The 24,810-nt window shown below is 39.2% G+C and overlaps 1 protein-coding gene across 1 annotated transcript in view; it reads left to right on the forward strand.

The window, feature by feature from the left end:
- Positions 1-480: 480 nt before the first annotated feature.
- Positions 481-24,810, forward strand: part of fhip2a (FHF complex subunit HOOK interacting protein 2) — a 57,227-nt gene continuing 32,897 nt past the window's right edge. Inside the window, exons 1-3 of the mRNA XM_020529092.2 lie at positions 481-820; positions 20,432-20,510; positions 23,140-23,309. Coding sequence (XP_020384681.1) covers positions 776-820; positions 20,432-20,510; positions 23,140-23,309 — 294 coding nt within the window. The 5' untranslated portion in view covers positions 481-775. The remainder of the gene's footprint in view (positions 821-20,431; positions 20,511-23,139; positions 23,310-24,810) is intronic.

Here is a 24,810-nt window from a genome sequence, read left to right on the forward strand (position 1 = left end):
AGAACTTTCTGTTTTTACTTCAAATTTCCACCATCCGCAGAATTTTGCTTTAACATATTTTATTTCACCTTTTTCCCCCTAATCAACCTGTTCAGAGACTGTTACACAGCACTGGAGCAGGTGAGATTTGAACTCGGGCCTCCCGACCCAGTGGTAGTGACATTACCACCGTGCCCTTTTTATATTCATTGGACAGTACACTGGGTTCTTCACTTCCCTCTGGCGGTGGGAAGGCCATATTATCAATCAGTGAGACCCAGCACGGACTGTGTTTTTTATTGTCCCCTGGTGTTGGGAGGACCACATTGTCAGTCGGTGAGGCAATGTGTACGGGGCAAATGTCTTCTTCACCGCCGTCTGGTGCTGGGAGGACCACATTGCCAGTCGGTGAGTAAGACAGGACGGAGGACTATGCTGTTGTGCGCCTTCTGACGCCAGGGTGACCGCACTATGAGGCGGTGCCGGGCTAGGGCGTCGCCCCCTGGCGCTGGGAGGACCGCGTCGTGAGTTGGACCAACAGTCAGTGTTTGTGGTGCCACGGTGTCGGTTGTGTGTATGTGTTGTTTGAGATGTTGAATGTTTACTGTTGGCTTATTTGATCACCGGGGTCTGCCTGCGCGTTGTATCTTTGATTTACTCGTTTCGTGGTCGTTTTTCCTCCGTTCTGTTATTTTGTGTGTGAGCCGCATGAACAGCCAGGCTGGATCGAACCAGGAAGAAGATTGAGGAATCCAAGGAGAAGATCCGCCGGGAGATCCGCGAGTCCAAGGCCAAGATGTTCACCAAATTTACCAACATCCTGCAGCAGGCGGTGGAGGCGGTGAGTACTGTCTCTGTGGGACTAGTAGGCAGCTGGGAACCCGCACCCAGCCCCGAGCCGTTTCCTTTCACTTTACATCGGGGTCCCACAGAGGCCTACCTAGTTGGTGCAAATAAGTGAGTGCCCCCACCTCCCGTCTTCTCTGAGGAGGGGGTAACAGTCAATTTATTTTATCAATCTGAATAAATTCGAACTTTTTTTTTATTCCTGCTCTTCTGGGGAAACTTCGCTGAAGCAGTCAGGTTTTGAGGCCACAGGGTTATTGATATTTATTTGGAGTAGCCTCCCTGTCGCTGACAAACATTCAGGGTTTTGGCTCCTCATCCACTTTATGTGATATTCCGATTATCGTGGGGCAGTGGCTAGACAGACAGTACAGCGACTGCTCCCGTGTTGTTTCTCGGGGAAGCAGCTGTTTGTTTCTGCACTGCCCCTTTTCCCTCCCTCCCTTCCATTGTGTGTAGGAGCTGCTTTTGTTTGGGTTATGGCAGAATCCAGCAATCGTGAAACGACAAAGATTTGGATTCAATAAAAAAAATCTACCTGCCAAAACACTGTGCAGAATAATTACTATCACAGAATCAGGATGATTTATCAGTTACTTCGGTTTGTTTTCTACCTGCTTTGTGTATAGATAGTGGATTGTCAACTGAGGAATCGATTATAAGTGTGAGTTTGATTTGAATGCAGTTTATTTGGGAATTATGGTAGATATATTCAATAAAGCTCTAAATACACCAAATGAATTATGAGATAATCTGTCTTTTGGAAAGCACCCATATTTATACACAACTTGCAATGTGCTATAGCACTGTACTACGTTGTGAGAAGGAATGAATTAATGTGTCAATTGATTTGAAAGTGAAGCCCATTGCCAGGTATTTTAACTGTGTTTTGGTCTAGATTCTATTGTTTTATATTTTAGGGATTCTTCACCACCCCCGCACCCCAAAGTGGCATGTAAATTAGTCTGAGACACTTAGTTAAAATAGCATTGGCAAATAATTTTGGCCTGTAGGCACTTGGAGTCTGTGGAAAATGGTTTTATTCAACTGTTCATGCTTAGCAGTTGCAGCTTACTTCATGAAAATATATGTTATAATTTAATGGAATATTTGAATTGTAGCAATGTTAGGTTTTATTTTGGTCTGTGTTACACTATTCTTTATATGAGCCTTTAATTTGGAAAAGCATTCCAGAGTGCTTCACTGAAGTATATTGGGGAACAAAAATGGAGACCAAATTAAGGAAGTTGATATTAGGAGAGTTGGCCAAACGTTTGGTAAAAGAACTGAGTTTAGGAGAAGGAAGCAAGCAAGCAGAGCGGTGGATGTTTATGGAGAGTGATTTATATACATGGAGCCAAGGTGGTCACTGAAACACAGGGATGTGAAAAGCAAAACAGTCTGGAATTTGAGAACTTGGGGAAAAAAGGGTTCTGGAGGTTTCTGAATTTGGGGACAGGTAAGCTAATGGAGGGAGATAGTATCTATCTACATAATCTGTATGTACCTTCGCATGTAATTATATGGTATAATCAAACCTTTGTGTAGCTACCTGCACCACTTGGTAAGGTTTGGTAATGAAATTTTGAGGTGTTTCAGCTTTAAAATTATAGGTCTCAGAAACATCTGATTACTCTTCTAAGTCAGACTGAGGACTGTGGGTCAGAATCTAGAAAATCATCAGATTTATACCCATTGTCATCTGACTTCTGTACTTTTCTGAACTTGTTGGCTATGTTATTTCCATTTTTCTCTACGTAATACTGCACTTCATCTCCAGCAAGTTACCCATAGGCGTGAAGGTATGTTACAGAACGGATGGGAAACTGTTCAATCTAAATTGCCTTCAATCCAAATTGAAAAACCATCCCAATCTCAGTCAGAGAGCTTGAATATGTGGGTGAAATTGTGCACACTCACTAAGAAACTGTCTTTCATATCATTTCCGAACCTTTCACCAAATAAAATGAAAATTAGGCTTTTTAAAAACAACTGGAAAGTAAAGGTTCTCTTCCAGTAAGTTCCCACAGCATGTTACTTCCTCGGAACAGATAGATTCTGGGAATATGGACCATTGTCTGTATCTTGGGAGCTTTCGGTTGTTGATGGGAGACATAGACAACAACATTTATCATTGTCTGCTGTGTGCCATCTCAGCCTTTAGCCAATGGAGAAGACAATATTTGAGGGTCAGGATCTCAAACCCAACAGTACCAGGGTTTACCAGGCAGTAGTGATCCCCACCATACTGTATGCTTCAGAGCCTTGCACAATTTATAGCAGGCACTTCAATGCCATGAGAAGTACCACCAATGATGCCTTCACAAGATACTCCAATCTCGTGGCAATAAAGGCTGCCCAACAGGACTCAATAGCTCTTTGTCAAGTATCAAGGTGCTAATCATTTAACACCAACTCTGCTGGGGTGGACAAGTTGTTTGTATACCTGACTCCCAAAGCAATTGCTCCAGTCGAATCTCAAACACAGCAGAAGGTCTGTGCAACAGCACAGCAGAAATACATTAGAGGTATCCTCAAACATGCCTGAAGAAGTCCAACATAGCTTTCCAACTCATTGGAGACCCTAACTTGTGACTAACCAAAATAGAGAAGGCTCACTCAGGAAGTAACCAAAAACATGAAGAGACTTTGTATGGGGAGTATGCAAAGCTGAAATCAAAGCACTGGAGAGAGTGCACAAATCTCCAAACAGCCCACCTGTCCAGACCTTCAAACACCATTTTAGAAGGCAGGAAAAGGTGTGTCATCAGGTGAATATTTGTAAGGGCTCCTCTCATTCAAACCTCCCCCACGTGATTTGACCAACACTATTGCACTCAGTCTCTGGTTTATAAATTTTTAAGTGTATGAACACTTTGCTGATACTGACATACTCCCTTGATTTTCAGTCCTAATTTCCTAAGGGCAGTGTTAGCTGTTGCATAAAATATTTTGTTTAAAAAATTTAAAAATCGGCAATTATATAGCATTTTTCACTATTTCTGGTTGTCTCAAGGCCATTTACAACCAATAAAGTATTTCAAAGTGTGGTCACAGCTGCAGGCAGAAGCATAGCATTTTTTTTTACAGAGCAAACTCTCATAAACAACAATATGGCAATGGCCTGATAATTTATTTGTGTAATGTTGATTCAGGGATATATAGTAATAACCGTAGTAGTAGTAGTAAAACACTGTAATCCAGGATTACCATAGGGCTGCTCATTAGAGAGAAACCACTGGTGGTGGTTTAATCTCAGGATTGTAATGGCTCAGGCAAGGCATGAGGTTGCGAAGGCAGGACCTTCATGGTAATCTCAGCAGCTATGGAAACTGAACTCACTTTATTGATGTCACACTGCACCGTAAAGCAGCCATCCAGTCAATTTAGCTAACCAACCCCCAAAGGGTAAATAAGAATAACCAGGGTTAACACCTATTCTTCATTCGGAAAGAAGAATGGAGATAACATCCATGTTAACAGAGGAACCTCACGAACTAATGTACCTCCTGGGATCTTCCACCCAAGATAAGTTAAGTTTGAAAATCTTTTCTTACATATAACACTTAATTGCATTAACACGTACCATTTAATTGTATTGTATATACATTAATATAACTTTGGAAAAAGTATAAACTACTGGGAGGCATTCTGTTCTCTTAAGCAGAATGTATTGTGAACTGTTTTTCCTCCTCTCTTTCTCCCATCTCCCCATCCAATGGCTGTCAGGTTGAAATGTCTCTTTAGCTTTGGGAGGGAGCTTGTCCGCTGACTTGCAATATGAATCCTTAGTGTTCTTTTAAATTCTTGTTAAGCCTCAGTGACACTTTTGATAGCTTTTATTGTCTTTTTTTCAGCGTAATGAATCAAATTACTTTCAATAATTTCTTCCTCCTTTTCTTTAACCCCAGCAAATGGTTTATCACTGACAGTTCTGTGTTGACAGAAGGTTTGCGTTAATCGTTAGATTACTTCTGTAAAGCTCTGTTTGTAGTTAAAGATATTTCTTTAGTAAAATGAATGAATCATCAAAGGTGTGGCCAAATTCTTGTTCCTTTACATGAACAGGTATGTGTTTAAATGAATAGAAATTGAAGAAACATCTACAGGATAGTTTCATTTGCATCTCAACACATCTAATATTAACTTTGTCAGGTTTCTTCGTAGTTATGAAACACTTTTTGAACAAATGGAGATAGATTCCACACGGTAGGGATTCGATGAGATGTTTCCCCTGTCTGGGGAGTCCAGAATATGGGGCATTGCTTCAGGAGAAGTGGTCAGTCATTTAGGACTGAGATGAGAACAAATACCATCACTCAAAAGATTGTCAATCTCTTGAATTTTCTGTCCCACAAGATAGTTGGTGCTTCTTCATTAAATATACAACAACGGGATTGACAGATTTTGATCTCTGAGGGAAATCGAGGAAAATGGGCAACAGGCAGGAAAGTAAAGTTGTGACAGAAGATCAGTTATGATCATACTGAATGGTGAAGCAACATGGGCCATATCCTCTCCTCCTCCGAATTCTTATGTCCTTAAAAGTAAAATTCATGTGTTAGTAGTGGTTGTTTGGCAGTATTTGAGACTAATCACATCATTAAAGTTTCACAAGCCCCAACTTTTTCTGGCAAAATTCTTGGGTAACTACCGTATAAATTCAGCAGCATGTATGTTGCATATTTTAGTTCTAAATCGCAATAAGGTAGGTACTGTTATTGTAAAGTTTTGGAACGAGCAAAGCAGCTCAAATAATAAATTCCTGATTTAACATTTTTAACTGTGTTGGAGTGTTTGTGCAAAGCTCCTGTCTGATATATTGTTTAATAGTAGTGAGAGCTGATAGCTCCACTGTTATTTCTGTTGGATTGGAAGGTTTTGCTGTCCAAAGTCTGTGTCCTTGTTCGTAAATCACTGAAAGCTGGCGCACAGATACAATAGCGTTTTGCAAGGAAATTGGTATGTTATCCTTTATCGTAAGAGCATTTGCGTACAAGAGCAAAGAAGTTTTCCTTCAATCATATAGAACACTGGTGTGACTGCAGGTGGAGCAGAGTGCAGTTCAGGTCCCTGGCCTGAAGGACGGATTTAGTTATCATTGAGAGAATGTGGCAGAGATGGTGTAACTGTTCTATGAGGAGACAGTAAGGAGACTGGGTCTGTATTCTCTGGAGTTTAGAACAATCAGAGGTGATCTTGTAGTAACTGAGAAAATTGTTAAACAGATAGACAAAATAGACATAGTGAGCACATTTTTCCTGCCTGTGGGATCTAGAACCAGGAGAGACATTCCTGAAATAAAAGGCCTGATGGGGAACTTCTTCCCTCAGAGGGTGGGTGAATCATTGGAATTCCAATGCCCAGAGGATTGTGGAAACTCAGTCATGAAGTAAGTTCAAGACAGAGATTGGTAGCTCTCTAATTAATAATGATGTTAAGAGTATACGGAAAGCAAGGTTGGTAATAGGTGTTCAGGTACATAATTGTTCGAAGTTTCTATCAAATATAGATGGATGGTTAAAAAAGCATTTAGCACACTTGCCTTCGTTGCCCAGTCTTTTGGGTACAGGATTGGGAAGTCATGTTCAGGTTGTACAAGCCATTGGTGAGACCTCTTCTTGAATACTATGTCCTGTTCTGGTCACCCAGTTACAGGAAAGTTATTACCAAGCTGGAGAGGGTTCAGAAGAGATTTACCAAGATGATGCCAGGTATGGAAGGTTTAAATTATAAGGAGAAGCTGGATAGACTGAGACTTCTTTCACTGGAGCGTAGGAGGTTGAGAGGCAACCTTATAGAAGTTTATAAAATCATGAAGGGTATAGATAGGATTAGTGGTAATTGTTTTTTCTGTGGATGGGAGATTTCAAGACGAGGGGGCACATTTTTAAGGTGAGAGGAGAGAGATTTAAAAAAGATATGGGGGGCAAATTTTTTTTACACAGAGGGTGGTTTAAATTGGAATGAACTTCCTGAGTAAGTGGTGGATGTGGGTACAATTACAATGTTAAAAAGACATTTAGATAAATACATGAATAGGAAAGGTCTGGAGGGAAATGAGCAAGGAGTAGATAGGTGGTACTAGTTTAGTTTGGGATTATGTTTGGCATGGACTGGTTGGACTGAAGGGTCTGTTTCCATGCGGTATGACTCTGTGTGGGAACAGTGCAGGTATATGACATTGAGGTAGATGATGAGCCACGAGATGGAATGGCAGAGCAGGCTCAATGGGCTGAATGGCCCATTCCTGCTCCTGTGTTCTTCTGTACCGCAAAAGCGGGGCTGTAGTATAAATAAGAACTGCATGGGAGACATGGAATGTTGTGAAAATGTCAGAACTATACACGTGTCTGAAGTAGGGCATGAGGTAATAATTCTCTGATTTCTGAATTGTTTACTTCCTGTGTTTTGCCACTATTTTTGTAATCTTTAGTTGGGTTCATGTGCAGATTATTGAAGACTTTGAACTGCTTCCATAAGCTGAAAACTTGTAACTTGTGTCCTGATTAAAAGTAACAATAAACTGCTGAAATGATATTGTAGTGTCAAGTTGGAGTGTCCTTATCATAAATTATGATACATTATTTATATTGATGCATTTTCTTTTGATCATTAACTGAAGGTGATAATTTGTGCTGGATCTTGGCTGTATGGATTGCTGCAGCTGAGCCTGACTTTTGTCCTTCCTCACCATGTACACTGACATTTGCTTCTGTCATTTTGCCCGTTGAAACCCGGACCACTTGTGATAACTAGAGTGCCATTTCATCTGATATCAGCTAATTTAGCACAGTGATCGAAATTGAAGCCTGGTCTGTCTGGCTCAGTCCTGTACTACCCCATAGTGATAGTGAGAGTAATTAATTTTTTTGGGAATCAAAATAAACTTCAAGGAATCTAATCCCATATGTTTGCTGGTGAGCTAACATATGACACAGGGTTTTCGTACTTGGTAAAGTTTCTTTCAGTGGTCTTCCACCAAGGAATTTTCACAGTAGGTGAACAATGAGGGCACTTGATAGACACAATAATTTTTTGATTTTTAAAAATTGTAAAAATTAAAAATTCAACAGATTTTCCTTTAATTATTAAGGAATATATGGTGCAGACAGGAAAGTGGAGCTGAGACCATAGTCAGATCAGCTGTGATGTTATTGAATGACAGATCAGACTTGCAAAACTGAATAGTCTACTTCTGATTCGAAGGCCAGTGTTCCTAGGGCATTGAGATTAAGGTTTGCGGAAAGTTGCTCCAGTCCTTTGAGTAAAACTGATAAATCCAGTTTATACTGAATACAATAACTTTGCTCATGCTGCATCTTGATTTCAAAATATTACTTTCATAGGAATGCTGTGCCAAATTGGAGTTGACAGTTTGGAAATTGTATTTTTTGTAAAGCATATGGACTGTAAGGTGGTTCATATGCACATATCATTCAGAGTTTTAGCTGCCAACCAATCTTCTTGTGTAGATTTCTATTGCAAAACAAAATCTTTATTCAGGAGATAATTTTAAGTGAAAAGATTTCAAATTAGCTATAAATAAAATTGTTTCAGGGAAAAATAATTGCATAGATACTGAGGAAGCTAAGTTCCAGTTTTAGTTTTATTTTAACAGACCAGTGTCACCTTAGTTGAAATACATTATATTCGTCTTTATGATTTTTTTTTCTTGTAAAAAAATGATTAATCTTCAAAAGATGATGTCCTTTTAACTGTTGATAGTAGAAATAATAAGAGAGTGCATGCTTCTGCTGACTCAGCTTGACACTTCTCAAGGCTTGCTTTAGGTTTTCTCCTGGCCAGATGATAGTCCATAATTACCAACTGCTTCATCTCACTGAGGCAGCTTCGGGCTAACTGTCATGCAACAACTTCCTCTGAAAACTCTGACCATATTTTAACAGCTGTGAAAAGTTACACCATGGCAGCAGAGGCAATCCTTAATATTTAAAAAAAAAAGATTCTGAATAAAACAATCCATATCAATTCATCATCTCTCCCAATGTTAATGAATTGTTTTTAAGATCTAGAGCTGCATCTTCATCAAAACACTAATCAGTTCTAACTTGGGCCATAGCCAATCAGTGCATCAAGTTTTGTTGAATCAGTCTATTAGTTTTTTAAATATATTGTTTACAGACTAACAAACGGTGAATATTTTACTTTCTGTCCATCTTCAATGAGGAATATTTAGCAAAAAGGATTTAATTTTGATGCATGTGTTTTGGTCCTGTAGGAAAACAAATTGTGAAACATAAGCCTTGAGTGAATGGACTTCGAATTTGTCTGTGGTATTTTAGGCCAAGCTTTTGAAAGGCACTGTAACGATATTGTACTATCGATGTTAATGAGGATCCATTACTAAAACTTCATGTATTTTACCTGCCTAACATAACCTATATTGCCACTTAGTTTTGTTAACAAGCTTCAACAGATCCCTTGCTACACCTGGCCTTTCCGTACTATTATCTATGACTGGTTTGAGGGGGCCTGCTGTTAATTTCATCAGGCAAGCTTTTGAAGAATTATAGGATTAGTTGAGGAACTAAAATTAAGAGTCAGATCATGCAGAATTGGAGAGAAAGAGGTTGGCAGCACCAAGTTGCATTCTAAGTTGTTTCTAAATGTGCTACTGCAAGTTTAAACCTTGATAGCTGTGTGAATCATTTGTTAGGATTTGAAACAAAATCAGTTTTCTGTTGATTGCTAACCAAATAGTGCTGACAGTGTTGCAAACTCATTTCTCTAATTTAGAAAATATATTCTAGTGCGGGTGAAGGCTACACCTCAGATATTCATCATAATGTTTCTGCCTAAATTGGATGTTTGTCACCCTGTTTCTATTCAGTGAAACCTGTGCAATGACTGGAGTGCACTTCAATCTGTCAGATATCTAACTTGTTGTAATCTATTTGGAAAAAAAGAATTAAACTTCAGGCCTCTGATTTTGTTTGGTAATAGATAACTAAGGTTGTGCAAATGCAGTGCAGAAGGTACGATGCAATAGTTCAAGATTTCAATAAATTTTTACAATCATTAATTATGATGGACTATTCACTGCAGCTAACGAGTGTTCAGTTGGATGAATCTTTAATTGTGTGTCATTCATCATGAAATATTGCTGATGGGGACCAGCTGAAGATCACCCATGCAATAACAATGTTCTGTTAGCCATTGCACGATGTCAGTATCTATTGTTTTAGATTAAGTGCACATTAGTAGTAATGATATTGCTTATTTCTTCTGTAGGGCATTAAACTTTGGATTTGCCATCAGCTAGTGGGTTTAACATGCATTTGAATCTTGTGGTTAATTTTAAGAAATAAAATACAACTGTGGTATTAAATTGTTGAAATTTGAACCCTTCAAGCTGTAGTTCTCTTTGTAAGTTAATTGAGGGATATCCATTCACCCTGTCTGTGGGAATGGTTTCATCAGCTGACAATCAGAGTCCAGGGTTCACTATGCTGCATTCTGACTGGCAAAAGGCAGGAATCCTACTCAAGATGTGTTCTTCCACATCCACACTGTGTTATCTCTGACTTCAGCATCTGCAGTTCTTACTATCTCTGAGGAATCCTATTTAAGATGTAAATTAATGGGACCGGATCCTTTCTGTTGGATTATTAGCACTTTATAATAATACGCAGCAGCAGAATTAAATCTTTGCATTCAAATTGAGTAGAAGTGAGAAAGTTGCAGTGGTGTTAAGAAATAGCTTGGAAACTCTGAAAATTAAAAGACTAGTGAGGTACAATTTTTGTGTGAAACTTGCTTATTGATTATATTATTTTTATTCCAAATGATATTCAGTTGTGCACTTTTTAAATAACCTTGAATATGGACACATTTTTAAAGAATTTATAGCTGGTGTGCAAAGGGAGTAGGATCCAAAATGTAATATTGATACAACACAACAACTATTGTTCATGTTAGCACCTCCTGAACAATTAAACGTTGTTAAAATATGACACTGGGCCACAAAGGAGATATTTGGACAGATGACCAAAAAATTCCAGTCAAAGAGTCAGACTTCTAAAAAAGAAAGATTTGAATTAATATAACGCCCTTTACTGGGGCATGACAATGTGCTTTACAACCAATTAAGTGCATTGGCACAGTGGTTAGCACTACTGCCTCACAGCGCCAGGGATTGGGGTTCGATTCCAGCCTTGAGTGACTGTTGTGGAGTTTGCACATTCTCCCTGTGTCTGCATGGATTTCCTCCCGGTGCTCCGGTTTCTTCCCACAATCTAAAAATGTGCAGGTTAGGTGGATTGGCGATGCTAAATTGCCCATAGTGTCCAGGGATGTGCAGGCTAGGTGGATTAGCCATGGGAAATACAGGGTTACAGGGATAGGGTATGGGGTTGGGCCCAGATGGAATGTGGAATGCTCTTCAAAAGGGTTGGTGTAGATTCAATGGGCCGAATAGCCTGCTTCCACACTGTAAGAATTCAATGATTCACATTAAATTCACATCCACGTTACCAAAGGATGTGGATGCTTTGGAGAGGGTGCAGAGGAGGTTCACCAGGATGTTGCCTGGTATGGAGGGCGCTAGCTATGAAGGGAGGTTGAGTAGGTTAGGATTATTTACATTAGAAAGACGGAGGTTGAGGGGGGACCTGATTGAGGTCTACAAAATCATGAGAGGTATAGATAGGGTGGATAGCAAGAAGCTTTTTCCCAGAGTGGGGGACTCAGTTACTAGGGGTCACGATTTCAAGGTGAGAGGGGAAAAGTTTAAGGGAGATATGTGTGGAAAGTTCTTTACGCAGAGGGTGGTGGGTGCCTGAAACGCGTTGCCAGCGGAGGTGGTAGAGGCGGGCACGATAGCATCATTTAAGATGTATCTAGACAGATACATAAATGGGTAGGGAGCAGAGGGATACAGATCCTTGGAAAATAGGCGACAGGTTTAGATAGAGGGTCTGGATCGGCGCAGGCTTGGAGGGCCGAAGGGCCTGTTCCTGTGCTGTAATTTTCTTTGTTCTTTGTTCTTTGTTCTTTGTTCTTTATAACTACTTTTAAAGTGGAATCACTGTTGTAATGTAGGAATTGGGCGCAATTTGATAATGACGAGTTAATTTTTTTGTTTTGTGATGTTGATTGAGGGATTGGCCAGGACTCCAGGGATTACTTCAAAATTACAAGCACCTGAGAAAGCAGTTAAGCTTTGATTTGATGCCTCGACCAAAAGGTGGCACCTGCAGCAATGGTACATTTGCTGAGTACTAATTGGAGTGTAAGCCTTTCAAGTTTGTGTTTCAGCCCTGGAGTGGAACTTGAAACCTGGAACCTTCTGACTGAGATGTGACAATGCTTCCAACTGAGACATGGTTGACGCTGAAGAACATATTGGTTGAAGTTAGCAAGGCAGAGGGGTTTAGGGGTGGGAGATTTGCAAAGGGGTCAGCTATAGATGCCTCCATGAGTGATGAAGCATTCAATTCAGGGATGCATAAGATGCCAGAATTAGAGAACAGGTATTTCAGAGGGTGTAAGCTGCAAGATAATGCATTAATGAGTGAAGGTGATACAGTAGGGTATTTGAAAACTGGGTGAGAAGTTTAAATCACGACGTTGCTTTATTGGGTATCATTGAAGGTTAGTGAGCAATGGTCAATTTCCATCTATTTTGTGTTCTGGAAACGATGCAACCAATTTGTGGAATATGTTTTAAATCTAAATTATAATCAAGATCAACAAATTGAAGGCATGCATAATATTTTTGCATGTACTCTACTATGTGAAACATTTTGTACAACATCTAATTCCTGACCATTTACCTGCAAATTGTAAAGATTGTCAGAAATGTAAGTCTCTGCATGATGGTAAAACTCTCTCAGCCTTGGCTACATAAAAAAAAGATAAGTATAGGTTTAGCTCTGAACAGCAGAAGCTTTAAGCGTGAATGATATGAACCGATGTCAACAGAATTAGGTATATCCCCTTGAACCCCTCAACGACAAGCCCGTGTGTATCCCATTTACAAAAGGTGAGACAAATTCAGTCTGCCCAATTACCAACTCATCAGTCGACTCTCAATTGTCAGCAAAGTGATGAAAGTTAGCATTGACAGTGCTATCAAGCTATTACTTGTTTATCAATGTTCAGTTTGGGTCCCAACAGAACCACTGAGCCCCAGACCTCATTATGGCTGTGATCTAATCATGGAAAGAGGTGATATGGAAGTTATTCAAAATGGGATTTCGCCAACTACAATATTAAGGAGTCCTAGCAAATTGAAGCTAATAGGAATCAGGGTGTAGGAGGGTTGGTTGAATTTTCCACTGTTTGAAATCATATCAAGCACAAAGAAAAATGATTGTGGTTGAGGAGTTCCACAGATCAATGTGCTAGACCCAACCATTTTCATCAATGACCTTCCCTCCATAATATCAGAAGTGAATTTCTTGCCAGGTAAATTCAGAGTGTTCACAATCATTTATGATTCTGAAGCAACCTGTGCCCACACGCAACAAAATCTGGGCACATCCAGGCTTGAATGGACGAGTGGTAACTAATATTAATGCCACACAAATCCCAGGCAACAACCATCTCCAAGAACGAAGAGTCCAGCCATCTCACCTTGACATTGAACAACCTTGTTGAATCCCTCACTATCAACATCCTGGAAGTCACCATTAATAGCCCAGCTCTATAAATACTGTAGCTAACCTAGCTGATTTGAGGCTGAGATACTATGTAGTTAGGAGCTCACATTAACTGATTTTCTAAAGCCTGCCCATTATCTACAAGTCAGGAATGCAGTAGAATACTCTCCATTTGCTTAAATGAGTGAAGCTCAAACAACAATCAATATTCTCAACACTATCTAGAGGAAAGCAACTCACTTGATCAGTATTTCATCCACCACCATAAATATTCACTATTTCTACCATTGATAAGCACAATGTGTGTGCCAGCAACAAGATGGACTGTGGAGATCAAGGATTTTTGTCCAATTCCACAACTTCTAATGCCTCGAGGGGCAATAACAGCAGGACCTTCAATTTTCACACCTTCCTGACTTGTAAACAAATCCTTCATCTTTGCTACATTAGAATCTTAGCATGTTTGCATACAGTATTAAGGACATATTGGGTATTTTTCTTTAAATTGATAATGTTCCTTCAAATTGTGACCCTAACTTCTCCAGGGTTAAATATAAAGTGCTAGGATGATAATTTTATCAGATTAACTCAGAATTAACCACTCGAACTGAGATCCTAATATTTGAAAGATCAGCTTGAATACAATGTAGCAAAATACATTTTGCTCAGATTATAATGCTCCTAAAATGTTGAGGTGTTTGTATGAAATTCTCAGATACTGTGGCAAAGTTGACAATGCCAAATATATACATATATACGGGTGGTTGGTACATTTGCTGAACTGATTCATTAGTTTGGAGACATTTTATTACCCTGCTGGGTAACATCATCACTGCAGCCTCTGATGAAGCATTGTTGTGTTTTCCCGCTTGTTATTTAAACTCTGGGGTCCATTGGAGTTGGTTACCTCATTTCCAGTTTTTCTTCACAGTGGTGTGTATATAGGGTCTAATTCTACATGTTTATTTATGGCCTTCTTGGTGGAGAGCCAGACCTATAGAAATTCCCGCGCCTGTCTATGTTTGGCTTGTCTTCGGATCCTAAAGTTATCCCAATCGAACTGGTGGTTCTGCTTCTCTGTGTTTATGGAGATTAGTGAGTATTGGTTGTGTCTTTTTGTTGCTCGTTGGTGTTCATGTATTCTCATAGCCAGTTGTCTTCCTGTCTGTCCAATGTAATGTTTGTTGCAGTCCTTGCATGAAATCTTGCAAATTACATTGGTTCTGTCCATAATGGGTAAGGGTCTTTGATTCTTGTTAGCAGTTGGCATAGGGTTGATGTAGGTTTGTGTGCTGCTCTGATGCCCAGTGGCCGTAGGAGTCTGTGGTCAGTTCAAATGTGTTCTTGATGTACGGTAACATGACATGCATCTCGGGGCGTACTGTATCTTCTTCTTGTTTGTGCGATGGGCATCGTCGGACCCAGCTTTTGGGTATCCGTTGTCTCTAAATAGTTGGTGGAGGTATTCTTCTTCATTTTGGCCTAGTTCTGGGTTGTTGCAATGTGTTATGGCTCGTTTGAACAGTGTTTTTACGCAACTCTGCACGACAACTTTTGTGTTTTTTGGGATGTGGGACTTGTGTGGCATTGTGTACACAAATGGAGTTGTGTAAATGATGTAAGGGTTCATTGATAGTGCTATCAGTGGCACTTACATTGGTTTCTGCAGGACCACTAAGCTCCTGACCTCATTATAGCTTTGTCCAAACATGAACAAAAAAGCTGAACTGAGAGTGAGAGTCCTTGGCATTATGTCAGCATTTAGCTGAGAATGGCAGCAAGGTTCCCCAGCAAAATTGGAGTTAATGAGAATCAGGAGAAAAACCTCCACTGGTTGGAGTTACAGAGGACAAAGGAAAATGGTTGTGATTGTGAGAGGTCAGTCATCTCAGTCCCAGTGGTTAACTGCAGGAATGCTTTAAGGTAGTTAAGTCCTTACATTCAGCTGCTTCACGAATGACCGTTTCTTTTACATGATGTCAAAGTGGAGATGTTCATTGCTCAGTTTTCACCATTCACAGCTCTTCAAATACTCATGCAGTCTGTGTCCTTATGCAGGAAGGTTTGGACAGCATCAAGACTTGGGCTGCTAAGTAACAAATAAAATTCAAGTTGCACCAGTACCAGGCAATGACCATCTTCACCATGAGAATCTAAGTATTGGCCCTTCACTCAATACCGTTACCATCACTTTGAACATCCTGACGGTCACCTTGACCAGAAACTGAACTGGATCAGCCATATAAGTACTGTGGCTACAAGAAAGGGTCAAAGTGTATGAATTCTGAGGTGAATAACTTGCTTCCTGTCTCCCCAGTGTCTGTCCACCATCCACAAGCGCAAGTTTGGGAGTGCAACAGAATACTCTTTTGCTTTTTGAGACGAGTGCAACCCCAACAACTCTGGACAATCTTGGCTTCATCCAGAACAAAGCAACTGACTTGACTGACTTCCTATTCACCACCTTTAGTATTCACTTCCTTCACTACCAACGCACAATGCAAGAGTATGTACCATGGAGCAACTCACTGAGGTTGTTTCAACAGCACCTTCCAAATAGGCAACCTCAACCACCTAGAAGAGCAGAAGATGCATGAGAATTCCACTTACTGCAGGTTCCCCTCTGAGCCATACTTTTTTTTTCACCTACAAGTCATAGAGTTATACAGCACAGAAACAGACCCTTCAGTCCAACTTGTCCATGCTGACTAGATATCCGATATAAATCTAGTCCCATTTGCCAGTATTTGGCCCATATGCCTGTAAACCCTCCCTATTCAGAGACCCATCCAGATGCTTTCCTGAGGAAGCGGCACCAGACCTAAAATGTTAACTCTGATTTTTCTTCACAGATGCTGCCAGACCTGCGGTGCTTTTCCAGCAACTTCTGTTTTTGTGCCTTTTAAATGTTGTAATCATACCAGCCTCCACCACTTCCTCTGGCTCGTTGCAGCTCGTTGCATACATGCACCATCCTCTGCATAAAAACATTGACCCTTAGGTCCCTTTTACATCTTTCCCCCCTCACCTGAAACCTATGTCCTCTAGTTCTGGACTCCCCGACCCCAGGGAAAGACCTTGCCTATTTACCCTACCCATGTCCTTCATGATTTTATAAACTCCTATAAGGTTACCCCTCAACCTCTGACGCCCCGGGGAAAATAGCCCCAGCCTATTCAGGCTATCTCTATAGTTCAAACTCTCCAACACTGGCAACATCCTAGTAAATCTTTTCTGAACTCTGTCTAGTTTCACAACATCCTTCCTATAGAAGGGAGATCAGAATTCCATGCAGTATTCAAAAAGTGGCCAAACTAATGTTCTGTACAGCTGCAACATGACCTCCCAACTCCTATACTCAGTGCACTGACCAGTAAAGGCAAGCATTCCAAACACTACCTTCACTATCCTATCTACCTGCGACTCCACTTTCAAGGAACTATGAACCTACACTCCATGGTTTCTTTGTTCAGCAACACTCCACAGGACCTTACCATTAAGTGTATAAGTCCTGCCATGATTTGACTTTCTAAAAAGCAGCACCTCACATTTGTCTAAGCTCTGTCTGTCACTCCTCAGCTCGTTGGCCCATATGATCATGATCTCATTGTACTCTGACGTAACCTGCTTTGTTGCACACTACACCTCCAATTTTAGAGTCATATGTAAACTTACTTACCATACCTCCTGTGTTCACATCCAAATCATTTATATAAATGATAAAAAGCAGTGGACCCAGCTGGTCACAGGCCTCCAGTCTGAAAAGCAGCCCTCCACCATCATCCTCTGTCTTCTACCTTCGAGCCAGTTCTGTATCCAAATAGCTAGTTCTCCCTCTATTCATGTGGTCTATCCTTGCTACCTAGTATACCATGAGGAACCTTGTTGAATGCCTTTCTGAAGTCCATATAGATCACATCCACCACTCTGCTGTCATCAATCCTCTTTGTTACTTCTTCAAAAAACTCAATCAAGTTAGTGAGTCAGAATTTCCCACGCACAAAGCCATGTTGACTATCCCTAATAAGTCCTTGCCTTTCCAAATACATGTAAATCCTGGCTCTCGGGATTCCCCCTAACATCTTGCCCACCACCGATGTGAGGCTCACTGGTCTATTGTTACCTGGCTTTTCTTTAGCATCTTTCTTAAATAGTGGCTCAACGTTAGCCAATTGCCAGTCTTCTGGCATCTCACCTGTGGCTATCAATGAAACAGATATCTCAGCAAGGGGCCCATCAATCTCTTCCCTCACTTCCCATAGAGTTCTAGGGTACACCTGATCAGGTCCCAGGATTTATCTACCTCTATGCATTTTAAGACATTCAGCACCTTCTTTTTCGAGATGTTGCTATATGTTTCCCTGCGTTCTCTATCTTCCATATCTTTCGCCACTGTAAACACTGATGCAAAATACTCATTTAGTATCTCCCCTATCTCCTGCAGTTCCAAACATAGATGGCCTTGCTGGTCTTTAAGGGACCCTATTCTCTCCCTAGCTACTGTTTTGTCCTTAATGTATTTGTAGAATCCCTTTGGATTCCCCTTAACTCTATTTGCCAAAGCTATTTCATGTCCTATTTTTGCCCTTGTGATTTCCCTCAAGTATATTCCCACTGTCTTTATACTTTTCTAAGGATTCACTTGATCCCTGCTGTCTATACCTGACATATGCTTCCTTCTTTTTCTTGACCAAAACCTCAATTTTTCTAGTCATCCAGCATTCCCTACACCTACTAGCCTTGTCCTTCACCCTAACAGGAACATACTGTCTCCGGGCTCTCGTTATCGCATTTTTGAATGCTTCCCATTTTCCAGCTGTCCTTTCACTGCGAACATCTGCCCCCAATCAACTTTTGAAAGTTCTTGCCTTCTACCGTCAAAATTGGCCTTACTCCACTTCAGAACTTTAACTTTTAGATCGGTCTATCCTTTTCCATCATTATTTTAAAACTATTAGAATTGTGGTCACTGGCCCCAAAGTGCTCCCCCATTGACACCACAGTCACCTGCCCTGTCTTATTTCCCAAGAGTAGGTCACTTTTGCACCTTTTCTAGTCGGTACATTCACATATTGAATCAGAAAATTTTCTTATGCACACTTAACAAATTCCTCTCCATCCAAGCCCTTAACACTATGGCAGTCCCAGTCTATGTTTGGAAAATTAAAATCCCCTAAATATAAGCACCCTATTATTCTCACCGATAACTGAGCAGAGTTCTGGATTGCCTTCACTAACAGTTTCACGTGGACTGCAGCAATTCAAGAAGACAACTCACCATCACCAAATTGAAGACATTTGGGTATGGGCAATGATTGCTGGTTCAGCTGGTGACATCTGCATCCTCTGAACAAACATTGGAGAAAAAAAACTACCATTTTGAAAGCTGTTGAGCTTAGTGTTTCTGACCACTAATCTATTGTGATAGTGAAAATATAATCTAAGTTTGAAAAAGGAGTACATGTCCAATTGTATAAAGTTATATTCTGCTTAGTGCCTGATATCTTTGCTGTGATTCTGTATTTTTGGTTGCCTTCAAGTGATATCTAAGCATGCTGGAAACAGATGTACACAATCTAATTTTGTGATTGGTTTCAGATATACTTTTTAAATTGGTGAAACCAAAGGTAAGATTGTCAACGAGCAGCTTAAAGCTGCTGCTTCCTCAATTTTAGACAATGTTGCTCAGGCAGGACAAATAGGAAATTGTGAAATACAGAGTCAGTGATCAGTCATTTCAAAAAAAAACAGAGCTTTAAAGGCATAGCAAATACAGTCTTCTAATTCAAAATACGGACCAGTTGTCTTTATTTGTGGCTCCTGAAGTGCAGTGTTGAAGGAGAATGTAACAACTGAAAGTGAGCAATTAATGAGGAATTGACTGATCTAAAAGTGCGGAGGGTATATACGGCTACATACAATAGTAGAAGATTGCAGATGTTCCATACACGCATAGAAATTTCATGGCACAGAAGCAGATTATTTAGCCACTGTGTTTGTGCCAGCTTGAAAGGAGTTACACTTCTGCACTGGGCCTGACTTGACAGCCAGGGAGATGAATGGATTCCAAGTCAGAGGTACCTATGTAAAGGTGGAAATAATGGAGATAATTTCAGTTTTTCTGATGTTGAACTGCAGGTAGAATTTCAGCTTAATTATTTTTTAATGCTTGATAGACAATTCGGTACTGTTGTAATAACATTTAGATCAATAGGAAGGCAAAAAGCAGGTGCCATTTGGCATATTTGTGAATTTGACCATTTGTTTCCCAAATGTTGTTTTCTAAAGGTTAGCAGTCTGATTTTCTGAAATAAAACACTGAAGGTGAAAAAGGAAATAGTCTTTGTATTACTGTTTGCATATCAGCAGTTGGCCAAAATCAATGACAGTTGCATTTATGACATTCCTACTCCCAAGCATTTGGATATTCATTATGACTGGGGTATCCAGAGTTAAACTATTACCAGAGTTGTCTTGAACAATGATTGCTGACCCGTTAGCACCTTTTTGCCCCCTCATATTGTGTACCAATTCTTTGAAGGACCTACCTACTCTGTCCATTCCCCTGCCTTTTCACATGCCCTTTTAAGAATACAATCTAATATTTATCTTGTTCTTTTTAAACCTTACCATTAATTCTGCTTCCAGATTGTAGAGAAATTTTGTACAGAAAACAAATTAGAAAGTGAAAGGAAGAAGAGTTGAAAGAAAGAGATGAGAGGAAGAAAAAATTTAACTTACTTTGCATTAATAATTAAGCCAGTCTGTGGTATCGTACTATCACTGTTACTTCACGAAACATTGTGCATTTTTTTCAAAAATGAACTTTCACCTCTAAAGCTATAGGAGATGACTTACAAATGAGTTTGTTCCTTCGTTTAATTTCACACATCGGTGAAATACTTGGCTTGGAGCATTCATTGACCTTTTAAATTTCAAAAGTCTAACCTGCTGTATCATTTCTCTTTTGAATGTTGTAGTTGGCTCCTTCCCTCCCACTGCAAGAAGATTTTGTGTTTCATTGGAAGGCCATTACTCACTATTACATTGATACATCAGGTAGGGGTCTTATTTTTTATTTCATTTGTTTTATCCTGTGACAGCAAAACTGTATTTATGAACTGTAATGCGCAAAATAAATCCTGGCCAGAGTTTAAACAGAGCCAATTGTTCATTCGAAAAGTGAATGGCGATAATGCAAGTTTTCTGTTCAGTATGTTTTTTCAAATTTTAACCAGCGGCATTATTTAAATACCTATAAAACCAAAAGAACTGCGGATGCTGTAAATCAGGAACAAAAACAAAGTCGCTGGAAAAGCTCAGCAGGTCTGGCAGAATCTGTGGAGGAGAAAACAGAGTTAACGTTTCGGGTCCGGTGACCCTTCCTCAGAACTGATGGTGGCTGGGAAAACGTCAGTTTATATGCAGAAAATAGGGAGGTCGGTGGGTAGGGAGTACCTATATTCTGCACAGGTAGCCATGAAGGGGATTTGTGGTTACTGTAATAACTGATTTCACAATCAGCAAGTGCTCAGCTCACCGGAATTATTTACAAGGAGAATTTACTTCAGATGATAGTGACCAAAAGTGTGCTGTGTCTTTAACAAAGCAACTGATTTTGACAGTTGTCAAGTAGTCAGATTCATCTTTCTCAGTGGCTCTTTTGCTAAACTCTAATTTTAAACCATTGCTGCTGAATTGCGCAGATTGTTTGGTGACTTAAGAGCAGCTAATTCAGTAAGCAGCTTGAGAGTTTTTTTTCATTAGAGAAAGGGACAACACTGATGAATTGAAATTAATGTAGTGAATGGATAAATTAAACAACACGTCAGCAGGAAGTGGGGATGGAATATTTTAATTACCCATAATTTTTGCAAGTTCAAGCTTGTAATATGATTGGTAACAATTTTTGCCATGCCAGATTGCTTGGCATAGCTAATATTGTTAGAGTACTGTGACCAATGTTTGACTTGTTCATGGCTCAGTTTCCATGAAAGGATTTAATAAATTCACCTGTCTATTCACACAGTAATTTCCAACTGTCCTCCGTATTCGACCCAGTTTTCAAACTTGGCACAGGGATATCAGGAATGAAAATGTCACGTTTTGGTTATTGTGAATATGTGATATTTAAGTGCTCATTCAGTTTATTTAATTGATTAGACTTGACCATTTTCTTCAAATATGCCTTAGTTCAGTTTGTAATGGCTTGTTCTTGACTTGTTTTCTCAATCAAAATCGGCTGTTTTTGTCAAAAATGCTTTACAAATTCTCAGTGGCAAATGTTTGATAAAGTTAAAAGTTCACACCTTGCTTTGCAAGTGCTGCAATTTAGCAAGAACTATGGTACATGTCATGCTCAACCAATGCGAAAATAATTACTGTTGTTCTCACCTGATATATGAACCTTTTTTAATTGAAGAGCTTTGTAAATGGGGACTTAACAGAGCAGTCATAATTCTTATATGCTACACATGGCTTGCAATAAAAAAGTCATAGGCACAAATTTCATATTTAAAATTTAAGAGCCAAATAACCTTTCACTAATCTCAGTTTACAAAAACTGTAGTTACAACTTAATTCTTGGCTCTTTTCTGGTCGTCAGCAGCAGTGCAATGTGTTACCTTGGAGGAAAATATTTGTCTTTTCTACTTCAGAATCAGTTACTAAAGTTTTTGCAATGATATGCATTACTCCATGATATGCAGCACTAACTTGGAATTGTCCAGTATATATTTGCACTAGTTGTCATGCTTTCCATGTCCTGTCCTTGGGTTTTGCTCATTGGACTACTGTTCTTTTTAGTCTTTATATCCCTCAGAAGTTGTGTACAGAGGCCATTTGGAGCTATAGCATACTATAGGTCCTGCTAATCATTTGCTTTAAATCAACAATTAACCTTTTAGATACCTATTACCAAGGTATCTTTAGATTGTTATACTATATTCTCCATTTGTTATAAACCAGTAGGCTAGAATTTTCATGTTCTACAGGTGATTGTGTTCTTAACCTCATTTATAAAATGTGCATGCGTGGCAAAATGCGTATGCTTTTGTTAAATACTTTGCCTCAGCTTGGAGTTCAAAGTTGGTGCAGTTTTTAGTGCACCATTTATTCTAGCGTGAAATAATTAACAGTTTTTCACGTTTCCTCATTTTCAGCACCATCCTGGCATAATCCTGTATTTAACAAATAAAGAAAAATGACAGTTCAATTAGTTCTATAATCCTCAGTCTTTGAATGTAGTTTATTCTCTTATTTCAAAAGTTGTCTTTGTACTACATCATCTATGGTTCTGATTATAACATTGGGTTAATTTTTGTTGGAAAATATATTTTAGTTTGCAAAGTAATTGTTTCCAGTGGTTTCATTCAGTAAAGAACTTGGACTTCATTTGGCATGCAAATAGGAGGGTGTCCTTGGGCTGTTGAGTTTGCAATAAATAAAACTGTAACAAGTCACAATTATTTCAGTGACTTGCTCCTATTCTCACCTCCTAGCCCCTGTTGGATGCAATATTCAACATGTAAAAAGAAGTCTATATCAAAGGTGGGTACCAAACTTCATTAAAGCTTTCAGTACTTTTTTTCTTATTTGAATGTGTTTGCTTTTAATTCGATGTTTGACTTGAAAGAAATAATGGGAATTTGTGAACAGTGAAAGATGAGCTGTTGTGTTTTATTGACAGATGATAAAGCTCCAGTAACAGATACAAACATCCCATCACATCTGGATCAGATGTTAGAAATTTTGGTTCAGGAGGAACATGAAAGGGAATCTGGTGAGACAGGCCCCTGTATGGAGTACTTGCTTCATCACAAGATTTTGGAGACTCTGTACACATTGGGAAAAGCTGATGTATGTTTTAAGAGCTAATGCTGAATTATTACTTTTAATTAATCATGCTGAATGGATTGCAGGTTTTTTAACTCTTGAAAGACTTGTACCAGTGAATCATTAACCAAGCAAATGCAGAACAACTAAAAATGAAATTATAGATTATGAGTAGACATATTGTATGTGACCTGCCCACAGCAAATTTTAATTATGTTGAATATTTTAACAAAGAACAAAATTAACATCCTGGTCATTATTTCTCTTACAAGTAGCTGAGACACAAGAGTTAAGACGATGAGTTACAGTGCTTGTAATGCACATTAAGTTAGTTTCTAAACAATTCAGTGCTTTATTTGCTATTCTATCTGTCTAACACTTTAAGATATAATGGTTGAGAACTTTCAGAAACTTGTGAAATCTAACCACTAGAATTCAACACAAGGATTTTAGTGGTTTTTCAGTTATGTCCATTCAGAATGAGGAATTGAGCTGGTTTTCACCTGTAATATAAAATATTCCATTGCACTATTCTTAGGAGAACAAGAGAATTGGACCAGTAAGTATCCCTTAATCAGAATCTCCACATCACCGACCAATTTGTCACTTATCTCATGTTCATGGACTATTGCTGTGTTAAGTTGGTTGTCAAAGTTTAATGATAAAGCAATTACTGCACTTATTAAGCAGTTTATTGGCTGTAATATATATAGAACATAGAACGGTTTAGCACTGGAACTGGGATTAAGACAACCTTTGGATCTGAAAGGTGTGATCTACATTCCAGATTTGTCTTATTTAAAAAGGATCATGTTTTCCTATAGTAAATTGCATCATGTAGAATAAGGGATTTCTAAATTGTAATTGTTTAGTGGAATCCATGTAATTTTTATCTGACCTCAACTAACCGTTGATATACTTCCTGATCTAAATAAACATCCTCAGTAAATTTCAGTTTTAAGACAGTAGGTTTAGGTTTTAGACTTGCTTGCCAAGTTGTGGATGAGGTTGTAGACTTGCTTGCTGAGTTGCTTGCTACAACCTCATCCACAACCCAAGTTACAAATCTTATCAAAAATTTTAGGTCTAGGTTTTGAGTTGATGTTTGTAATTTTTTTCAATGGAGTATTGATTTGAAAAGTGAGAATTTCTGCAACATAGGAATGTATCGGTAACGATAGCTGAAAAAAATTCCAGCTAAACAACAGTGTATTTCTGATGGGGAGCCAACTCTCTACTGGAATATTTCATCACGCTGAACCAGTCTTTCGGTGGTTGTTAAGATATTTTTGTCTTAATTCACCTTTTTGAGCAGAAGGCTTGTGTATATTATCAAACCAAACTACTTACAATGACCAAAAGAATTGAGCACTGAGAAGGTAGAATCCCGTCTCCTTCTACCTGTTAAAATGGACGTGTTCTGTGCAGGAAAACTTGCATTACATTCTTAATTGGTTTCCTTGAAATCCTGACATTGTGCATGACGATGTGTGAATCATAACTCCTATTTCTAACATAATGTCTA

This window comes from Rhincodon typus, chromosome 20, assembly GCF_021869965.1.
Source record: "Rhincodon typus isolate 14 chromosome 20, sRhiTyp1.1, whole genome shotgun sequence".
In the NCBI taxonomy this organism is placed as follows: Eukaryota; Metazoa; Chordata; class Chondrichthyes; order Orectolobiformes; family Rhincodontidae; genus Rhincodon; species Rhincodon typus.